This window comes from Jaculus jaculus, chromosome 4 (genome assembly GCF_020740685.1).
Source record: "Jaculus jaculus isolate mJacJac1 chromosome 4, mJacJac1.mat.Y.cur, whole genome shotgun sequence".
NCBI lineage: Eukaryota > Metazoa > Chordata > Mammalia > Rodentia > Dipodidae > Jaculus > Jaculus jaculus.
Window position 1 is genome coordinate 23791531 of NC_059105.1, and position 20635 is coordinate 23812165.

A 20635-nucleotide genomic window follows, 5' to 3' on the forward strand; every position below is an offset into this window, starting at 1 on the left:
GCTGGATTTTGGACTGTATAAAGTGGAGAAAACAGGCTGGGTATGGTGACACATACCTTTAGTCTCAGCACTCAGGAGGCAGAGGTAGGAGGGTCAATGCAACTTCAAGGCCAGCCTCCGAGACTACATAGTGAATTCCAAGCCAGCCTGGGCTGGTGTGAGATCCTACCTTGAGGGGGAAAAAAAGGGTAAAGCTAGCTGAGCATTCAACATTCATGGTTCTCTGTAGTTCCCTCCTGTGGTTATGACAATATGAGCTAGCTTCCTGCTTCTGACATGCTATCCCTACCATGATGAAAATTCCTCTCAAAACTATAAGCCAAAATAAACCCTTTCCTTCACTAAGTTGCTTCTGATTGGGTATTTTGTCATAGCAATGAGAAAGGAGCACAAAGTTTTTAAGGATAGCCCATGATGTAACATATCAGTACTTTATTCCTTTTATTGCTAGAAGACTCTGTGTTAAACAGATGTGCCATGTCATTGGGTTTTGATAATTCTGTAGTTTATTTTGGAAACTTTCAATATTATTTCTTCCCCTTTTTGACATTTTCATACATGTATTTAATGTACTTTGATCTTATTTTCTCCCACTTGCCCTCTATTATCCCCCTCCTCCCATTAACACCCTTCTTCCTTATTAAGCCCATATTTCATGCTTATGTTGTAATACATTGAGTTAAGTTAGGACTGTTTACTAGATCATGGGTGAAAGCTTGTTTACTATGGAAGGAGCAACTTACCAGTGTCTACACTACTAATGAACCTGACTCCCTTATCCCAACAACCGTTAAATGAATCAACCTATAATGCCTGCATCAACTGATGAATGGATTATGATGATGTGATACATACATAAATGGAGTTTTATTCAGCTGTAATGAAAAATAATATTAGAAAATTTTCAGGAAAATGGATGGAATTAGAAACATTTTTATCTAGATTTGATAAACAGACTCATACTTTAGTCATTAAAGATTGTTTTATTACAACCTTTTTCATGACCTGGCTTCATTATTTTTTATGCTCCACAGAAATTTTCAAAGAATATTTGTGTCTAGATTCTTATATACCTGAATTCATCCTTTTAAGGTAGTTACACAAGACACTGTAGATGTAGTTCAGTTGATAGAGTATTTTCATGGCATGGACAAAGCCTTGGGTTTAGTGCCCAACGCCACAGAAAAACTGAACATGGTGACAAACACAAGTAATGCTAACACTTGGGAAATGAAGCTGAAGGAGCAGAAGTTCAAGGTCATCTTCATCTACACAGCAAGTTTGAGGCCAACCTGGAGATACATGAGACCCTGTCTCAGGAAAAGGATTACTCAGATGTTCTCCGGTTTTACTGTTTATTAGCTCTTTGGTGTAGAATCTTTGACTATAACTGCTACTTAGTTTAATTCTTATATTTCTAATAGTTTTTTTTTTTTAATTCAAAGCCAAATATACTGACAGTTCAATATTATACCTTTTCTAGAATACACATCTTTGGACCATCTAGGCCACTAAATGGAAACAGCTTCTGGTAAATACTACCACAATAATAGAAGAAATCTCCAAAAAGGTAAGGGTCTAGGCAAATTGTCCTTTTTAAAATTACTTATTTGTTTGATAGAAAAACAGGCAGAAAGCCTGCTGGCCTGGGTTCAGTTCCCAAACCACTCACATAAGCCAATTGCATAACATGGTATAAGTCATTTTGCAATAACAAGAGGCCCTGGTATGCCTGTGTGGGTGGCCACGTGTATACACACACACACACACAAATAAATTATTTTTAAGGAAGGAAAGGCTTTTTTGTGGCTTACAATTTCCAGGGGAAGTGCAGGAAGCCTGTGTTGCATCTTCACATATGAATGGAGGAAGTAGCAAGAGCCAGAACATCCCATGGGGTTGGTCTCAAGACCTGCCCCAAGACCACATTTCCTCAACAAGGCTCTGCCTTTTAAAGGTTCTACACCCTTCCCACACAGGACCACCAGGTGAGGATTAAGTATTGAAGCACATGAGTCCGGGGGTGGGGGCAGTTTGCATCTAAACCACCACAGGTGAGGAGGAATGTGAATTGTAATTGTGCCAAACAGTTCTCCCTCTAATGTTTCTAATTTTTTTTTCTTTTTTTCTTTTTCTTTTTTAATTTTTATTAACATTTTCCATGATTATAAAATATATCCCATGGTAATTCCCTCCCTCCCCACCCCCACACTTTCCCATTTGAAATTCCATGTTTCTAATTTTTAATCCTTTCTACCAGCAAGGTGACAAGGTTCATTGTGTTTTTAAGTTTGCAAATTCTCTTAGGTGATTTTTGGTGGTGATGGGAAGTCTAAGGCAGGAGCTTTCAGGGAAGGGAAGATGAACTAGAAGAGGTTTCTGTTTCAGGCTTTGAGGAATTACTCATAGTACAGATGCTTCAAAGTAGAAAGTACGCAGGCCTTCTTCTGCTTCTCCTCAAGATATATTTATTACCTGTTGCCTTCCCATAAACCTGAGATTTCTTTCTATGGTATAATGGTAGAAAACAAAATAAGAAATGACACGAATATAAGAAATGAAATGACCAACATTTAAGTGGTGATTTATGCTTATCAGTGGCATATACTATTCCACCTTGTATTCATGAGACATTCAACATGAAAATAAGGGTTAAAATAAAACAGCAAGTTAAGAAACAAATAAATGTAAGCTTTTGGAATATTAGTATTCATGATCAGTGGTGAAGCATTATAAGATAAAGGAGGTTATCTTAAAGTGACCAGTTTATAAATTGAAGATATCAGGAACTTGAATGAAACAATGTACTTTCAGAGAAAGGCTGATAGAGGGAACATGATAGTGGTTATCCCTCTTTCCTTATAAATCCCAATAAGATTTTTCATGGAGCTCAAAATATTCTACAAATGTATGAACTTACCAATAAGTACATACATTTAATATGTTAATCAAAATTTTATGCAAAATATTTAAGATGAAAGACTTAAAAATATGAACTTAAATATTTTAATCTTGGGGCTGGAGAGGTGGCTCAGTGGTTAAATGTACTTGCTTGCAAAGCCTGTAGGCTTGTTTTTAATTCCCAGTACTCACATAAATCCAGACACACAAAGTGGTACATGTGTTTGAAGTTCATTTGTAGCAGCAAGAGGACCTGGTGCCTCCCCTCTCTCCCACCAGTTCTCACACTCATCTATTGCAAATAGATGGATATCTTTTAATCTGGAGGATAGAATGTAAAGGAAACTAGAGTAAGAAATTTAACCTACTAGATGGGCTAGAGAGAGGGGTTAGTAGTTAAGGTGCTTGCCTGCAAAGTCAAAGGACCTAGGTTCAATTCCCCAGGACCCATGTAAGCCAGATGCACAAAGTGACACATGTGTCTGGAGTTCATTTGCAGCAGCTTGAGGCCCTGGCATGCCCATTCTCTATCTACCTGTTTTTTCTTTTTCTTTCGGATAAATAAAAATTTTTAAATATTTTTATATGCTTAAATAAAAAAGAAATTTAACTAATAAATATAAAAATATCCTGATATAACAAAGTAAACAGTATGATATAAAACACAATAGGTTAATGAAACAATAAATAGTAAAAGACCCCTAGAAAATTAAGAAATAGAAGCTAGAATACCTCAAAATATAATAAAAATACTATTTAACTCAGAAGGAAAATGATAGTTTATTCAGCAAATGGATTGACCTTGTAGTTTTGGGGAGGCAGAGAGGGGGCAGGAGTCAGGAGTTCTGGCAGGCTTCTACAGTCCCAGCAAGCTGCTGATGCTGATGGCATGATAAGAGGTTGAAACAGGAGTGATTGCTCAAAACTCCTGCAAGCTCAGCAAAAAACAACAGGCCAGGAATCCCTACCTCAAATGGAGGTGGGCAGGAAAGAACAAACCCAAAAGTTGTCCTCTGACCTCCACCGTGTGTGCTCTATAGCATCTGTGTGCCCACACTCATACACAAACATGCACACACGCTCACAAATAATAAAATACACTTTGGTATAACAAAACACTATAAAAAGTTTAAGCTAATTCACTTGTAAGTATAAAAACCAAACAATTAGTTTTCTGAGCACAGGAGAATAACACCTATGAAAATCTCTTACACTTTATCTCTGTATATTCGTGCATTGTGGGGAGATTAGACAAGAGTACCTGTAAGGTCTTTTCTAGTGTTTAGTGTCTGTAATTTTGATATTAACATTTTATTCTTTTTTTATCAGATAATCCTTCTAATCCTAAGAAAGACAATTTACTAGTCTCTTCTAATGGTTGTAATGGACTCAAATTGACTTTCCCTGATGGTAAATGTGATTCCTTGGCACTGCAGCAAAGAGCTAGTAATAAAGAAATCAGCAATATCGATGAAATGGATTTATTGGAGCCATCTTTTTCAGTAAATCCAGATACTAATAGAGAGAATATTCTCTCTCAATCAAGTGAGTTTGAAGATAGTATTGAATATGATTTTTTGAATGAAACATACTCTATACATTATTCAGAGTCAAAACTCAAGAATGAAGATCATTTACATTCAGAATTACATACTGAAGTACAAAACAGAGAGGAGGCATTTGATACTTTAGAACATCAAGGGAACAAAACTATTGGCTTTGGAAGAACCCACAAGGTTTCAGATACTAGCTATGAAGAAACTGCTGAAGATGCAGCAGAGATTAATGTAGATGAAGACTCACAGCTGGAATATCACAGTGCTGAGCAGGAATATATAAATAACCATTTATCTTTTGACCAAGCCAAAACATTAAGTGTATCTAATCTGCATTGTGTTGAATTGAGTAATTCAGGTTATGAAGATAAATGGGTTAGCGGTCTGGAAGATGATCACGTTCAGTTGGGAAGTGGTTCTGTTATTTCTTTGGATTCACTTAATGAATTCACTTTTGCACAAGAATACTTACCTCCTGTCTCTAAATCTCAAAATTCTGCTATGTTAAAAGAATTCCATGAACCAAAGCATGACAAATGTAAGGAAAAAGAGACTGGTTTAATGTACCATATAGAATTTGATGATACTATACAAAGAAGCAGTTCTCTCTTGGATCCTCAAAAACCACTCAAAGCTAAAACTTGCACTGAAAAAAAGAAATCCCAAACAATTTCAAACAAAGATTTTTGTGGAACTGGGATAGTTGAGGATGAAATACTCCAGCACCTTGACCATTCTAGCATATCACCCCAGGAAAAAGCTTCTGAGACACTACCTCAAGTCAGGAACGATGGCCAGACCTCTATGACCTTTACTTTTGATGACTCACTCAATTCTGCCTGTGGCCATTCACAATATAAAAGCCTGCAAAGCACCCCTAACTCAAGGATTTCAGCCATACAGAGTCAGGCAGTGACAGAGGACAGCTGCCTACAAGTTGTAAATAGTACCACAAATAAAACATGTCCTCAGCCAGTGACTGATGCAGCAAGTTGTACCATCACTGTTAGTCAGACACTGGATGTTGGCACTGATTTTAAGGCTTGTTTCACAACCAGCAGGACAACAAATGAAAAATCCCCTGTTGTATCTACATCAAGCAACACAGAGATAACAATGATGGACAGAAAATGCCTTGATGAATGGCCAAGGGAAAGACAAAGAAGTGTGGCCTGTAATACAGATTGGGCACACCTTCAAGATTGCGTTGACACACTGATGGCAGTACCAGTAGCACCAGGAAGATTGCTGTCAGTTGACAGTGTAAAACCCAGTGGATATTCCCTAGATAAGGTAAAATAAGTAGGATTATATTAAAATTGCAATAAATGTATAAATTTATTTTATTCTGTGACATGCCAATTATAGCTGTGGTTTGGTTCACTGTATTTGATTGGGGCTTTTGTGAGAAAATGATGAATGAGAAAAAAGGTGATTAGACTGTCCTACTCTTTATTCCAATGGCAGCTATGGCCACAAAGTGTTTGAAAGTTTGGATTTATATTCTGCCAGTTTGGAAATCTAGGTATAACATATTTTTGTCATGTGTTTATAATTTAATTTTAAATTATGTTTTCAGGATTCCTTGGAAGTTAGAAAAATGTTTGACACAGACTTAAAGAAACATCCTGAGAGGTAGGTCAGGTAATGAGCTTTCAAATGTATATGTGAAAAACTCAGCATAGTACTTGCTTTCTTTTTAAGATTTAAATATTCAAACTTAATTTATTCAGTTTTTCTTTAATATATATTTTTCATTGACAACTTCTATACTTACAGACAACAAACCATGGTATTTCCCTCCCCACCCCCACTTTCCCCTTCATAACTGTTCTGCGACATACCCCTTCCCGCTCTCCATTAGTCTCTCTTTTAATTTAATGTCATCATGTCTTTCTCCTATTGCGTGGGTATTGTTAGGCACAGCGAGATCTTGGATATTGAAGCCAATTTCTGTCCAGACAGTTGTATGTAAGAAGTGGTACCCTTCCTTTGGCTCTTACATTCCTTCTGCCACCTCTTCCACAATGGACCCTGATAGAGGATGTGAGGTCTTTTAGTGTTGGATATTCCTCCATCCCTTCTTCTCAGCACTGTGTTGCCTTTTGGGTCATCCCAGTGGTCATCGCCATCTGAAAAAAGAAGCTTCGCTAACCAGAAGTGAAAGTAGCATTAATATGAGTATGAACATTAAGTACTTGCTTTCTTTATAGCATAGTTTAACCATGTAGAATTATAGCTTCAATGGGCTTTAAGAAATTACCTGATTTGGCTACAGAGAGATATGAAAAGAGCAAAAGATGTTGTCAGAGAGATTGTAGTCTCAACAATTCTTCAGACTTAAGGCATCTTTATCTTTTCAGACAAAATCCATATTGATTCAGTTTTCCATTGTTCATTCTTTTGAATCACATGTTGAACAAAACAAAGTAGCACCTTTGGAAAATGTTATATATTTGAAGAAATAAATAGTGACATTCACTGAAGTATTTTCATCTTAGTTCATTGTGAGTTTTAATTTGTACTTACTACTAGTAGTTCAAAACACAGTGAGGTTGTTAGCAATAATAATAATAATAATAATAAACTAATGAAGAACCAGAAAATAAAAGAGAGAAACAAAAGGAAATAAAATTCTCATACTCTGAAATCATGTAATTTTTTTCCTTCACTTGTACAGTTCATTTAGTATGTTCTTCCAACTTTATATAAAATTAAATAGAAAAGTTGATTTCTGAAATAACTGAAGGTAGCAACTGGTAGCTATAGAAAACCTCCAAAAGCTCACTCAGAAACCAAAGTGACAGTGATTTTGTAACATCACAGCAAAATGTATGTTAATGTTTCTCAATGAGAAAAATGTAAATTGCACCCATATTCCATTAAAGGGATACATCTAAGAATAATTTTGTTTTAAAATGCTTGTAGCCGTAGGAAAGCTTGGCCAAACCTTGATTTAGCTGTTTTTTTTTCTTTTAAATCTATTGCTTCATTATCTTAGTTTGGAGTACCTATTTGGTAAAAGAAAGTATGAATTTGAAGATGACTTCCTTGACTTAGAATATATGTCCTTGCTTTCTGGAGCTATTTGTGGGACTATAGCCTCTCTCCTTACTAAAAATTGAATTAAGCCTGCAAGGGTAATGTAAGAAAATTAAAATATGTTTCTAGAAAGATCACCATAGAAAAATGTTTGAAATCTTACCTAGTTCTCTTTTCCTTTAAAGAGAATTGCAGTTTTCTGAAGCGATGGAGAAGAATTTGGCATCAGAATGCTGTCAGAGAACAATGCACAGAGCCATAAAAGCAGAGACACACCTTCTCAATGTTTACTACCAGACATGCCGCCGCCATTGCTATCATATTTACAAACTTGTGATGCAGAACAGAACAGCGTTAAATAGGTGTTTTATTCATTTCAAGCCTGTATTGTCATAGAAATTTATCACTAGCCCTAAGTTTATTCTAGAAAATTTAATTCAGTTTTTGAAAGGTAAAATTGTGGATATATTATAACTGGTTTATTAGTTATCTTACAGGTAATGGACTAAAAAAATAATACATTTGCTGAGTGTGATGGTGCAAGCTTGCATTCCCAGCATTTGGAATGCAGACATAGAATATTGCTGTGAATTCAAGGCCAGCCTGGTCTACCTAGCAGGTTTTAGGCTACCCAACACACCATATCAAGACCTTGTCTCAAAAAGACAAGTTTTAGCTGGGCGTGGTGGCACACGTCTATAATCGAGGCAGAGGTAGGATTACCATGAGTTTGAGGCCACCCTGAGACCACATAGTGAATTCCAGGTCAGCTTAGGCTAGAGTGAGACCCCACCTTGAAAAGCCAAAAGACAAAAAAAAAGACAAGTTTTAACTGTGTGCGATGATGGCACATACCTTTGAACCCAGCCCTTAAGAGGCAAAGGTAAGAGGATTGTTGTGAGTTTGAGGCCACCCTGAAACTACATAGTGAATTTCAGGTTAGCCTGAGCTAGAGTAAAAACCTACCTCAAAAATCAAACCTGCCAAAAGAAGACAAGTTTTGAAAACATATTTGAGTGTCATGGTGAGTCAGTATTGCATGGTAATAATAAGTCTTGTGAAAAGATAAATTCACTATTAATTTCTAAAGTCCAATTAGGGACTTTTTGCATGGCATTCTACCACATTTTGTATGTATGTGTGTGCAGATATGCATGGGGTGGCCAGAGGAAAATGTCAGGTGTTCTCTTCTGCCTGATTTCCTTGAGTCTTACTGAGACAAGCTTGAAGCAAGCCCCAGTGATCCTCATGTTTCTCTCCCCTTCAGTCCTTGGGTTACAGATATGTGCAGCTATGTTTAGCTTTCATGTGTGGTTGCTGAGGTCCTCATTCTTCTACAGCGAGTGCTTATACCTGCAGAGCTTTCTCTCTACCTAGCTCCTCTACCATATTCTCAGTGTAATATTGTTGCGTGGATGACTTGATCTACATAGCAACTTTTAGGCCAGCCAGGATAACATATTGAGACCTTGTCTCAAAAAGACAAATTTTTTTAATTGTCATATTAATTCAACAGTACATGGTATTTAATTTAGATTGTTATTTTTAATCATTGTGAACTTAACTTTGAACAGGAATTTACCAAATAATTTTGCCAAGAAGGAATTAGGATCAGCACTGCTGTCTGTTTTGGAAGACTTAAAAGTTAGATACATGGATTTGAAAGAAAGAATACACAAGGGCATACCACTGGAAGAATTGCCCCCACTGTCAATAGAATCAAAAATATTATCTGTCTTCTCTGCTTTTGCTTCCAGGGTATGTATATTTTATAATAAACATTTTACTTCCTCTAGATAGAAAACATGAAACAAAGATTTTTTTTTTTGCTCTGTTTCCAGTTAATGAAAGAAGATATACTCATGTAAGTTATAGTTCACCTTCTTTAATGCTCATTTGAGCTTCATTTGGCTTTAGATTTTCTCTTTTGTTCCCTCTTCAGAATATTAATAAATCTTCTTGTGATATGTTCTCTTCAGCTATTCAGGAACAGATTCAGAGCTGGAGAATCATGGTGTAGCTGATGTGGATGTTTGCCCAGGCCTGAAAGAGACACTTTCCCAAGTGAGAATTTTTTATCAGTTTAAATTTTTAGTTTTATAGCATCTTAGTAAATAATAGCCTTCAGCAACCTTCTCTTCATTCTCCACGACATCAGGTAAGACCAGAATGTCCCAGGAAAACATTACATATTGCCAGCATCATTGTGAGCTCCTTCATCTTGTGAGGTGATAACAAAATTTATTCATCTTGGACCGGAGAAATTTTATCTTCTTTATTAAATATCCATCAAGTTTTTCCTCAGTCTCTCTTGTTCCCCCAAGGAGATGTTTGTCAGAAGACATCTAAGAAAGATAGTTTAGGTAACATAAGAGCACACTGCAAGCAGGTCTGCTCTGGTACTACACTCAGAGACAGTGGCTAGAGAATTGCCACAAGTGTGAGACCAGCCTCACGTAGCTAAAATTCTCTAAGTAAATTTAAGTACATAACAATGCAAATTGTGAAGTGATATTAGAAGCATGTTATATTTGTTATCAAGTGAGAAGTCAAGGTTTTGACTGTCTCATTACTTGAAAAAATGAAGTCAAAAGTAAAATACTAAGATGCTTTCCTATAGTAAGAGATGACTGAAAACAAATTAACAGATCATCCCATTATTAAGCTGTTTTATTTGTTTAAAAGAAATCTTAGTTATCTGTTTAGTCATAGATTCAAAGCTTATTTTTATGTATTCAAGTTTCATGTATAGTTTAAATAATTTGGCCATGTAAGAGTATTTGTTTTTTTTTCCAACACTGTAATATAGCAATAATATAGCCCATTTACTTAGGAGAATAATGAATTAATTTTTAAAATACAAGATGGGGCCTGAGGAGATGGCTCAATGGTTTAAGACACTTGCTTGCAAACCTAACAATCTGGGTTCATTTCCTCAGTCCCCATGTACCAGATGCCCAAAGCAGCACAGGTATCTGGAGTTCAGTTTCAATGGCAGGAAGCCTTGGTGTACCCATACTCACTGTCTGCCTCTTTCTCTCTGTCTTTCTCAAATACACAAATAAAATACCTTTAAAAAAGAAAAAAAACAGGATTGGAAGCTGGGGAGGTTGTTCCGTGCTTAAAGGCCATTTCAAAGACTACTGACCTGGGTTTAAACCAGCCATTCACATAAAGCCAGATGGGCATTCATTTGCAGCAACAAGTTATACTGATGCATGCTCACACATGCAAATAAATAAATAAATGTTCTAATATTAGGATGTAGCTCTGGTATATCACTTGCCTAGAATGCATAAGACCCAGATGCAATCCCAAGTACTACAAAACAAATTGTTTTTATTAATTTATTCTTTTATTGACAACCTCCAAAATGGTAGACAATAACCCATGGTGCTTCCCTCCCTCAGCCCACATTCCCATTTGAAACTCCAGTCCCCATCATACCCCTTCCCCCTCTCAATCAGTCTCTCTTATTTTGATGTCATTATCTTTTCCTCCTGTTATCTTGGTCTTGTGTAGGTAGTGTTAGGCATTGCAACATCATAGATATCCAGGCCGTTTTGTGTCTGGAGGAGCAGTACCCATGTAAAGATAGGTGAACAAGCTTGCTAGCTAGTCTAGCTGAATAGGTGAGCCCTGTATTCAAGTGAGAAACCTTGCCTTGGGGAAAATAAAGAGAGAGCAATCACAGAATACATCTGACATCAACCTCTGGCCTCCATATGGTACATGAACACATGTACACTAGTACTCAAATAAAAGCACACACAAGGGAAAATAATGAAATTACAAGATACAAATGTAATATAATTTAAAAATGATTATCCTTATTTATTTATTAGAGAGTATGGGCATGTCAGGCCCAACTATCATTGTAAATGAACTCCAGATACACTTGCCATTTTGTGAGTCTAACAACTGGGCCATTAAACCTTAGCCATCAGGCTTAGCAAGCAAGCTCCTTTAACCACTGAGCAATCTCCCCAGTCTGCTATGATCTGTAATCTTAGTTTTGACTACAAATATTTAATTGAAAAGATTTTAAGTTGAAATTGTATTTTAGTACCTGTCTCATTAAATTAACTGGTTGATTGTGGGAGACAGTATCCCATCCATGGGCCTCTTCACAACTGAGCATAGCCATATATTACCTATATTGTTTCTTTAAATTTGATTTTTTGGGGGCTGGAGAGATGGCTTAGCAGTTAAGCGCTTGCCTGTGAAGCCTAAGGACCCCGGTTCGAAGCTCTGTTCCCCAGGTCCTACGTTAGCCAGATGCACAAGGGGGCACACGTGTCTGGAGTTCGTTTGCAGAGGCTGGAAGCCCTGGCGCGCCCATTCTCTCTCTCCCCCTCTGTCTTTCTCTCTGTGTCTGTCACTCTCAAATAAATTAATAATTTTTAAAATTTTTTGATTTTTTTTTTGTTTTGAGGGGTTTTATTATACTGTAGACAAACTTAGACACGTGCTAGCAAAACACCACCACTTAATTATACCCCATCCTAAAACTTAATGCTCCTTTTTAAATAAGTTTAAATACAAAGTTCAACTTGGCTATTCATAAAATTTTTCATTCACATAAATAAAAGCTGTTCAAAGTTAATATCTCAAATATTATCTCATGGCTTAGCGGTTAGGGGCTTGCCTGTGAAGCCTAGGGACTCATGTTTAACTCCCCAGTACCCATGTAAGCCAGATAGACAAGATGGCACAAAAATCAGGAGGTCATTTACAGTGGCTAGCCGCCATGGCTCATCCATTCTCTCTCTCTCTCTCTCAAATAAATAAATAAGATATTTTAGAAATTATCTTAAATGTACATTTTTGACAGGTAATAATATTTGTGCCATCATTGTACACAGACTGAGTTCAAATCTTAATTCTGGTTGACACAAACCAACTTAGACTGAGTTTTTCACCTGTCTTGTCAGATCGCATTGGTAACAGTTTTTGCTGTCATCATCTTTATTTTTGAAAGGAGTTCCAATATAGAGAACCTGTCCTGGAGTAGAAGGCAATCAATCCTTATTTTTGTTGCTTGTTTTATTTTGTCCTCAGATGTCTTTACTACCTGATAGTGGTCATCCTAAACAAGATAAATCACCCAAAGAGGATGGTTTTAAAAATTATGATACAAATGTAAACTTCAGCCAACTGAAACTCAATGATGAAGGTCAGTGTAAAAATATTATTTTGGCCAGGCATGGTGGTGCACACTTTTAATCCCAGCACTCAGGAGGCAGAGGTAGGAGGATCACCATGACTTCAATGCCAGCCTGGGACTACATACTGAATTCCAGGTCAGCCTGGGCTAGAGTGAAACCCTGTCTCAAAAATATATATATAATATATATGTATACTTTTTACTATAGTAATATAAAAACAAACTATATACATTTTACATTTATATACTTTTTTACTATAATATAAAAACAATATATATTTTACATATATATATATATATATATATGTATGTATATATACTATATATATATAAGTTTGGAGCCAGACCATGCCTTTATAATCCCAGCACTTAGGAGGCAGACGTAGGAAGATCTCTGATTTAGAGGCCACCTTGAGACTATATAGTGAATTCCAGTGGTCAGTCTGGGCTAGAGCAAAACCCTACCTCAAAAAACCACATATGAGCCAGACGTGGTAGCGCACGCCTTTAATCCCAGCACTTGGGAGGCAGAGGAAAGAGGATTGCCATGAGTTCAAGGCCACCCTGAGACTACATGGTGAATTCCAGGTTATCCTGGGCTAGAGTAAGACCCTATATCGAAAAACCAAGAGAATAAAAATAGAAAACTGGATACATCCTTTAAACACACACACGTATGTATGTGTGTGTATGTACGTATGTATGTGCGTATATAGCTTAATTGTCTGAAAACATTGAAAGTATTTGTAACATTCTTTTGTTTTTCCCCTGAGAGCTTATGATTGCTCCAAAATGATCATTAATGTTAATGAAATGGTGCAGTTTTTCTGTTGTATATTGATGATGTGTCTTTTTATTCTGTAAGGTTAACTCATAAAAGTAAAAAAAGTAAGGCTTTTAATCAACAGGTAATCAGGGTTAATTAAAAACTAGGAAACAGATCCTTCAGATAAAAGAACATTTCTTTCTGGACTACTAAACATACCTTGTCAAATAAACCTCATCTTGGTTCTTTTATTCTCATCTTTAGATTTGTACTGAAACTATTAACCATTGTGTTGATTCATATTTCGGAATAAGCTTTTACACATATGTGATTCATAGTTGTGTTCAATATCTTAGAGTTCAGGAATCGCTGTGAAGTAAGTGAAGATTGGTGTGATGCTGCAGAGAACCTAATGGGCAGTGACATCTCAGGAGCAAAGGAAGACCAAATAGAGCCCGACGCGTGGAATCTAAATTGTCTATTAGGTTGGTTCTTAAGAGTTTACAGAAAACATTCTAAGCTAGTATATTTGAAAACAGTGCTTTCCAAGTGAGGCATGGTAGCCCACACCTTTAATCTCCACACTTGAGTAGCAGAGGTAGAAGAATCGCTGTAAATTCAAGGCCAGCCTAAGACTATATAGTGAGTACCAGGTTAGCCTGGGCTAGAGCGAGGCTCTACTTTTAAAAAAAAAAAAAAAAGTGCTTTCCTGCTTCTCTGTGTTGGGAAAGTAAACTATTAAAATATTCTGGATGCTGGAGAGATGGCTTAGTAGTTAAGGCATTTGCCTGCAAAGCCAAAGGATACCGGTTTGATTCTCCAGGACCCATGTAAGCCAGTTGCACAAGGGGGAACATGCATCTGTAGTTCGTTTGCAGTGGTTGGAGGCCCTGACATGCCCATTCTCTTCTTCTCTCCTTCTGCCTCTTTCTCTCTCTTAAATATAAATAAGTAAAATATTTTTAAAAAAATTTTCCTGGGCTTGAAAGGTGTCTCCATGGCTAAAGGTACTTGCTTCTAAAGCCTTATGGCCGAGATTCAATTCTCCAGTACCCCATGTAAAGCCATATGCATAGTGTTACGTGCATCTGTAGTTCATTTCCAGTGGCCAGAGGCCCTGGTACATCAGTTCTCTTATACTCTCCCCCTTCCAAGTAAATAAATAAAATATTTTGTTCCTATTTGTACCTCTTTCTTTAAAAAATTAAGAAAATTCCTTGTAAGAAATAAGAAAATTGGCTGGTTGAAGGTCAGTTATTTAAAGAACAAGTCAAGGGCTGGAGAAATGGCTTAGTGGTTAAGGCAGTTGCCTGCGAAGCCTAAGGACCCAGGTTTGATTCCCCAGTACCCACGTAAGCCAGATGTACGTGGTGTTACATGTGTCTGGAGTTCATTTGCAGTGGCTGGAGGCCCTGGTTGTGCCCATTCTCTCTCGCTCCCTCCTTCCCTCCCCCTCTCCCTCTTTCTCTCTCTCAAATAAACAAAATATATTTTAAAAAGAAAGAAAGAAAAGGCTAGTTCTAACATATCCTCTAAGGCCCAGAATATGTTGCAGAAAAGGAGGGCAGAAAGAATGTAGGAGCCACAGGGTGGGAAAGTGTACTGTGTGGTACTGTCCTCCCTACACAAACCAAGTGATGCATTCATGAACCCACAGACATTACCAATGCTCCCACTGCACTGTTCTGAGCTCATAAACATTCTGGCATAGAAGATGGAGGAAGGCAAAAAGGAATAAAAACAGGACGGACTATCTTAGAGGAGAAGGGTCCTTAGTGGGTGGAATGGTGGGAAAGGGGGATAAAAGAGGATAATGTGATGGGAACATGACCAAATTTCAGTATATTCATACACAAAAGCTCCCAGTAATTTTTTTTAAGTACTTGTGAAAATTACATAAGGCAATGTGTTCAAAGTGATTGGTATGTTGCCTGGAACATGAGAAGCAGTCATTGTGCTAGCCTGAGTGCCAAAGAGACTTAATCTTAGCAAATCCATCCTCTCTATTGTTCAAGATTATTTGTTTAAGGTAAAGAAATATTTACCATTCCAGACTCTAGTGCTTTTTTCTGTTTTGTTGTTAGAGTTTTGGTTTGTTTGCTATAGTAAGGCTTCCCTATGTAGCCTAGGCTGGCCTTAAGCACATGATCCTCCTGCCTCAGTGTCGTAAATGCTAAGATTATATATGTGCACCACCATGCCTAGTTAGTACTGATATTTTATAACTTTAAGCTTTGTAATGGGGGTATGAAATATTTGCAGTATTCATAATTTTTCATGAAAATATCAACATAGTGGGCATTTCTTAATGTTTTTCCATATGCAGAAAAGAAGCATGTTGAATTATTTCAGGGAGATAAAGGCTTTTTGTTACATGTTGGTGATCTCTGCTCTTCAGTATCTGAGGTATGCCAGGATTTCTTTTGGGGGCTTAATTTTCAGATTTATTAAATAATACAATTTCTTTCCTATAATTTACCAACTTTCTTTTTCCTCTTCTAGGCTGATTTAAGGTATCATTTCCAGAAATATCAAGTTTCTGAAATTTCCATTTATAATTCTTCCACTGATTACAGGCATGTATCTCAAATTCAGTTAGTGTGCGCTATCGTGTATCATTGGTATGGCAGGTGCTCTCCACTGGATATCAGCCTCCATAACCAAGGACCTGCCCCCCTTCCCCATGGGGGCTCCCGGCCAGTGGAGGGAATGAATGACACAAATTGTTGTCACAAGTGGGTGGGACTCTTCATAAGACTAGTCTTTCTGATAAGGTTCACTTAGATTAAGCAGAAGCTTCCGGTATATGAGGGCACTGTCAGCAATAGTGCACACTGCTGTCACCATACCAAACACCCTTCCAAGGACTATGAATGTTGTGGTTTCTGATATCAATGCCAATATAGATACAATGATCATGAACAGTGTTGTGACCATTGAATTGATAACATCCTAGAAGCACAGAATAGGCAGGTCAGCTTTACATAAAGACCACCAAGGCTGGAAATATAGCTCAGTAGTAGAGTGCTTGCCTAGAATGGCTCACAGCCATAGATTCCATCTCAAGTAAAGGCTAGAATAACCACTTCATCATTTGGTCAAGTCTGAACATATGCAAAATTATGAAAAATAAAACAACTGTGACTTCAAATCCAGTGACAGCAATATATGGCTAAGGAGCTTGTGCCAAGATAAAAATGTCATAGATAACACCATTACTGCAGGCTCAAGGGGAAGCTCCACGATAACAGGGGAAAACGATGGCATGAACAGAGCGAGGATATCACCCCCTGGCCAACATAAGGTGTGCTATAGCAACAGGAGAGTGTACCAAACACTGGCAAGGGGAAACTGGCTATTTATAAATACATTCTTATATATTCTTCTGTTTTAGTTTTGCTTTTTTATTTTATTTTTTTGAAATAGGATCTCGCTCTAACCTAGGCTGACCTGGAATTCACTATTTAGTCTCGGTGGCCTCAAACTCATAGTTATTTTCCTACCTCTGCCAATCAAGTGCTAGGGTTAAGGTTAAAGGTATGTGCCACTGTGCCTGACCTAGTTTTGGATTTTTTACATTTAAGCTTTTGAGCCATCTATTTCGTATTACATATAAAAATTAAACCTATCTTTTAGTATGTATATTCAGGTGTCCCTAGACCCAAATCTTTGTAAGCCTTATAGCAACCTTGCAATAAAAAATTAATTTTAATATAAAATAATTCATTAAAATCTCAATTTTATTTCCTCTTTGTTTTGTATTTAGTTATTCTAAATAAATATTCTTCTTATCCCAATGTAGGTATATTTAGCAAATAGTCATAAAATTAAGTTTGAGTTTATTTAAGTCATTAACCAAGAATTATTTGGTCTTCTGCTTTTATGTTTTAGATATGCTTCTCTTGCTTTTACAAAAAACAGTGATGCAAAGAGGGCTGCAAAAGAAATGAATGGGACAGAAATAAATGGGAAATCAGTAAATGTGCGACTTGTTAAAAATCCTGCAGAACATACACAGGACAGAGTTCATTTGGAGAAAAGCAGCAAAGAAGTGAGCCCAGCCTCTGCTGTTTCTAGATTACCCCAGACTAGACCTAGATGGCTAGAGTCTGAGCAAGACAGCGAGTCTTCTTGTATGGACCACAAGGTTAGTTTTCTTTTGTTTTCTTCTAATTTTTGTTTTTAGTTAGCCTACAAAAACTTAGGTATCGTTCATTCTGGCGTTTTCAAATGCATTTGTTTTTGTAGATTCTCATCCTCAGTCCAAAACTCCCCTCCCCACTGATGTCCTCTCCACTCTGTTTGCATGTCACATGTGTTCTTTTACCCTCTGCCACCTATCTTTCAGCTTATTTCTTCATACTTTCTTTGACTGCCATTCTACCTTTATAGGTTTTACCCACATTTTCTCTCCCCCCCACACACAAAATGCTTATAGATATTTTAAGCTAAGACTTGCATATCAGACACAACTTGAGGTTTTGGTGTTTCTGAGTTTGGGTCACTTCACTTAATATGATTCTTTCTAGATCCATCCATTTCCTTACAAATTTCATCATAATTTCAGTTTTCTGTACTGCTGCATAGAACTTTGTTGTATATATGTGCCACATTTTTATCTCCCATTGATCTGTGAATGGACATTTAGGCTGGTTCCAGTTCTTCACTATTGCAAATAGAACTGTTGTAGAGTCAGTGACTTATATTGATGGTGTTCACGTAGGAAAAGGAATAACAGCATCACTCTTGGATCCACCCTGACCTACTTTCATACGATTGTATTTGCTGTAGGACAGAAACCTAGGCATCTGTACATATGGCCAGAGGAACTCATTCTTTTTACTTGGGTTGTTTGTTGATCCTTTGTAGTTTTTTATCTCTTTGTTCTGAAACAGTACTTTTAAGTAATTCTTTCATCATCATTTTCTCACAGCTAATGTTACTTTATAATTCATAAAACCACACAGTATAATCATTTTCATATATGCTCCTATTTACTTCATTGAGGGTTTACTTCCTGGGATGTGAAATGGTTTGCCTTGTTCACTCCTGCCTCTCCACTGCTCAACAAAATGCCTGACATCTCATAGATACTTCCCCACTTTTTTTTAACATAAGGTAAATCTCATTCTTACTGATATTAAAGCTTCAATCAAATGCATGTAGGCATGTACTCACCAGTAAAATCAAAATAAGAACAGTCCTAAAATTCCAAGAAAATTCTCCTGTTCTCATGCTTATTCAGATATGTCCTCTATCTAGTCCTTCCCTGCCTTCTGCGAGTTGCCCATTCCTTCTGTACACCAGGAGTGACTCATTTCCACTCACCCTGCTGTACTTGAAGTCACGGACAGCCCTTGTTAGTCCTGACAGGGTTTTCTCCTGCCTTTGCATTCTCAAGAAGTTACTTGTTTGCCCTTTGCTATTGCCCAACTTCACGATGGTGTGGTTTATATCAACATCTGGATTTATTTTAATGCTTCTGTCCTTTATCTCAATATTATGACATCATTTTCAAAAATTTGCTTAAACTGCTTTAAAATTTTTTTATTATTTATTTGAAAGTGACAGACAGAGAAAGAGGCAGAGAGAGAGAGAGAGAGAGAGAGAACAGGCACGTCAGGGCCTCCAGCCACTGCAAACGAACTTCAGACGCGTGCGCCCCCTTGTGCTTCTGGCTAACGTGGGTCCTGGGGAATCGAGCCTCGAACCAGGGTTCTTAGACTTCACAGGCAAGCGCTTAACTGCTAAGCCATCTCTCCAGCCCTTAAACTGCTTTTTTTGAGGTGGGGTCTCACTGTAGCCCAGGCTACTTTTTTTGAGGTAGGGTCTTGCTGTACCCCAGGTTGACCTGGATTCTCTGCCTGCCCTCAAACTCACTGCATTCCTCCTACCTCTGCCTCCAAGTGCTGGGATTAAAGACCTGCACCACCATGCCCAGCTTTTTCCATTGCCACTAGTGACTCTTATGTTGAACTTTTCTCTACTAACGTTTTGCCCACGTGTATTTTTTGACATTGGCCATTCCTTTTAACATCATTCATTTAATTGATGCATGTTTAGGATAGGTTTAAAGGTTCACATAGTTTTGATCTGCAATAAGAAAAAATGAAAGAAAGTATACTTGGGACCTGAGCTGGAGGTGCGGGAACCATGGCTCCTTGCCTTCTGTTATGTGATACATGTGAGTTTTTGCTTTCTCTGTTCTACACCTTTTCCCTGCCTGCTCATTTTCTCAAGACTCCTTTCCCCTATTATCCTTTGTTTGCCTTGATTCTAACTGTACAATGTGTTAAATGAAGCCCTGTAATCATCACCTCATGTTCCAGTTCCACAGGCAAGAGATCATTACACCTGTCATACTGGTGTTCATTGTTCAGGAAACAACACATTGGTCCAGTCGGCTGTGTTTTGGGGTCATGAAGTTGGCAGAGGGAAGTGTAAAGAAGGCCCTGTGGGCCCTGGGTACAAATATGTTGTCTTAGGGTACATGATCAGAGAATTTCTCTTTTGATAAAATGTACTCTGATTTTTCTTATCTTCCTAGAAGGTCCCTTTTTTCTTTTCATATTTTGAACATTTACTCATTCTGTTCATTTAGGGTATAAAGAAGAATTGTAAACAGGTTCAGTCTCATTTATTACCTAAGACATCTGCTCAACTCATACCTCCAGATACATTGAACCTTCGTAGCTTTACGAAGATCATGAAGAGACTGACTGAACTGCATCCAGAAGTCAACAGGTAACAGCTAAAATTAAATTTCAAATAATCTTAAACTTTGTGTGTAAAAATAAAGCTGTATTTAATAATTTGGCCCTGCTGGGAATATGTAGTTTGGAAAGGGAAGATGTTTATGTGTATTTTCCTTTTGCACAGAGACCAGATTATAGATGCTCTTCAGGAAGTAAGAACAAACCATAAAGGTTTTCTGAATGGCTTATCTATTGGCACTATTGTGGAAATGACTTCATCTTTTCTGAAAAATGGTGCTTCCCATTAGGAATAAATGAAGCAATAAAGAGGTAAGGCAGTCATGTTTGAATAGTTAAGTATTACTTAAATATTGGGAACTAAGAATTTCATTTTCTTATACAAAAAGAATAATTTTCAGTTTAAATAGCAATGAAAGATAACACTAAATTTGAAAATATCTATATTGGTTGACTATTGGTACAGAGGAAATTAACTGCTTACTTCCCT

General features: G+C 37.2%; 1 protein-coding gene and 1 pseudogene across 1 annotated transcript; one reads left to right on the forward strand and one right to left on the reverse strand.

The window, feature by feature from the left end:
* Positions 1-1515: 1515 nt before the first annotated feature.
* On the forward strand, positions 1516-20435 carry Rbm44 (RNA binding motif protein 44). The gene is made up of 13 exons (XM_045148356.1): positions 1516-1570; positions 4231-5750; positions 6037-6092; positions 7685-7861; positions 9074-9257; positions 9341-9363; positions 12581-12675; positions 13789-13917; positions 15759-15838; positions 15935-16008; positions 17324-17579; positions 20034-20176; positions 20312-20435. The coding sequence occupies exons 1-13, from the start codon at positions 1516-1518 to the stop codon at positions 20433-20435; spliced, it is 2916 nt and encodes a 971-aa protein (XP_045004291.1).
* LOC105944303 lies at positions 16190-17028 on the reverse strand (annotated as a pseudogene).
* Positions 20436-20635: the final 200 nt, after the last annotated feature.

Bases quoted from the DNA above. Each gene is read 5' to 3' on its own strand.
- Rbm44 (XM_045148356.1), top strand. From the start codon at position 1,516: ATGGAAACAGCTTCTGGTAAATACTACCACAATAATAGAAGAAATCTC. The intron at 1,571-4,230 runs GTAAGGGTCTAG...TTTTTTTATCAG, and splicing joins TAGAAGAAATCTCCAAAAAG to ATAATCCTTCTAATCCTAAG. The intron at 12,676-13,788 runs GTCAGTGTAAAA...TCAATATCTTAG, and splicing joins ACTGAAACTCAATGATGAAG to AGTTCAGGAATCGCTGTGAA.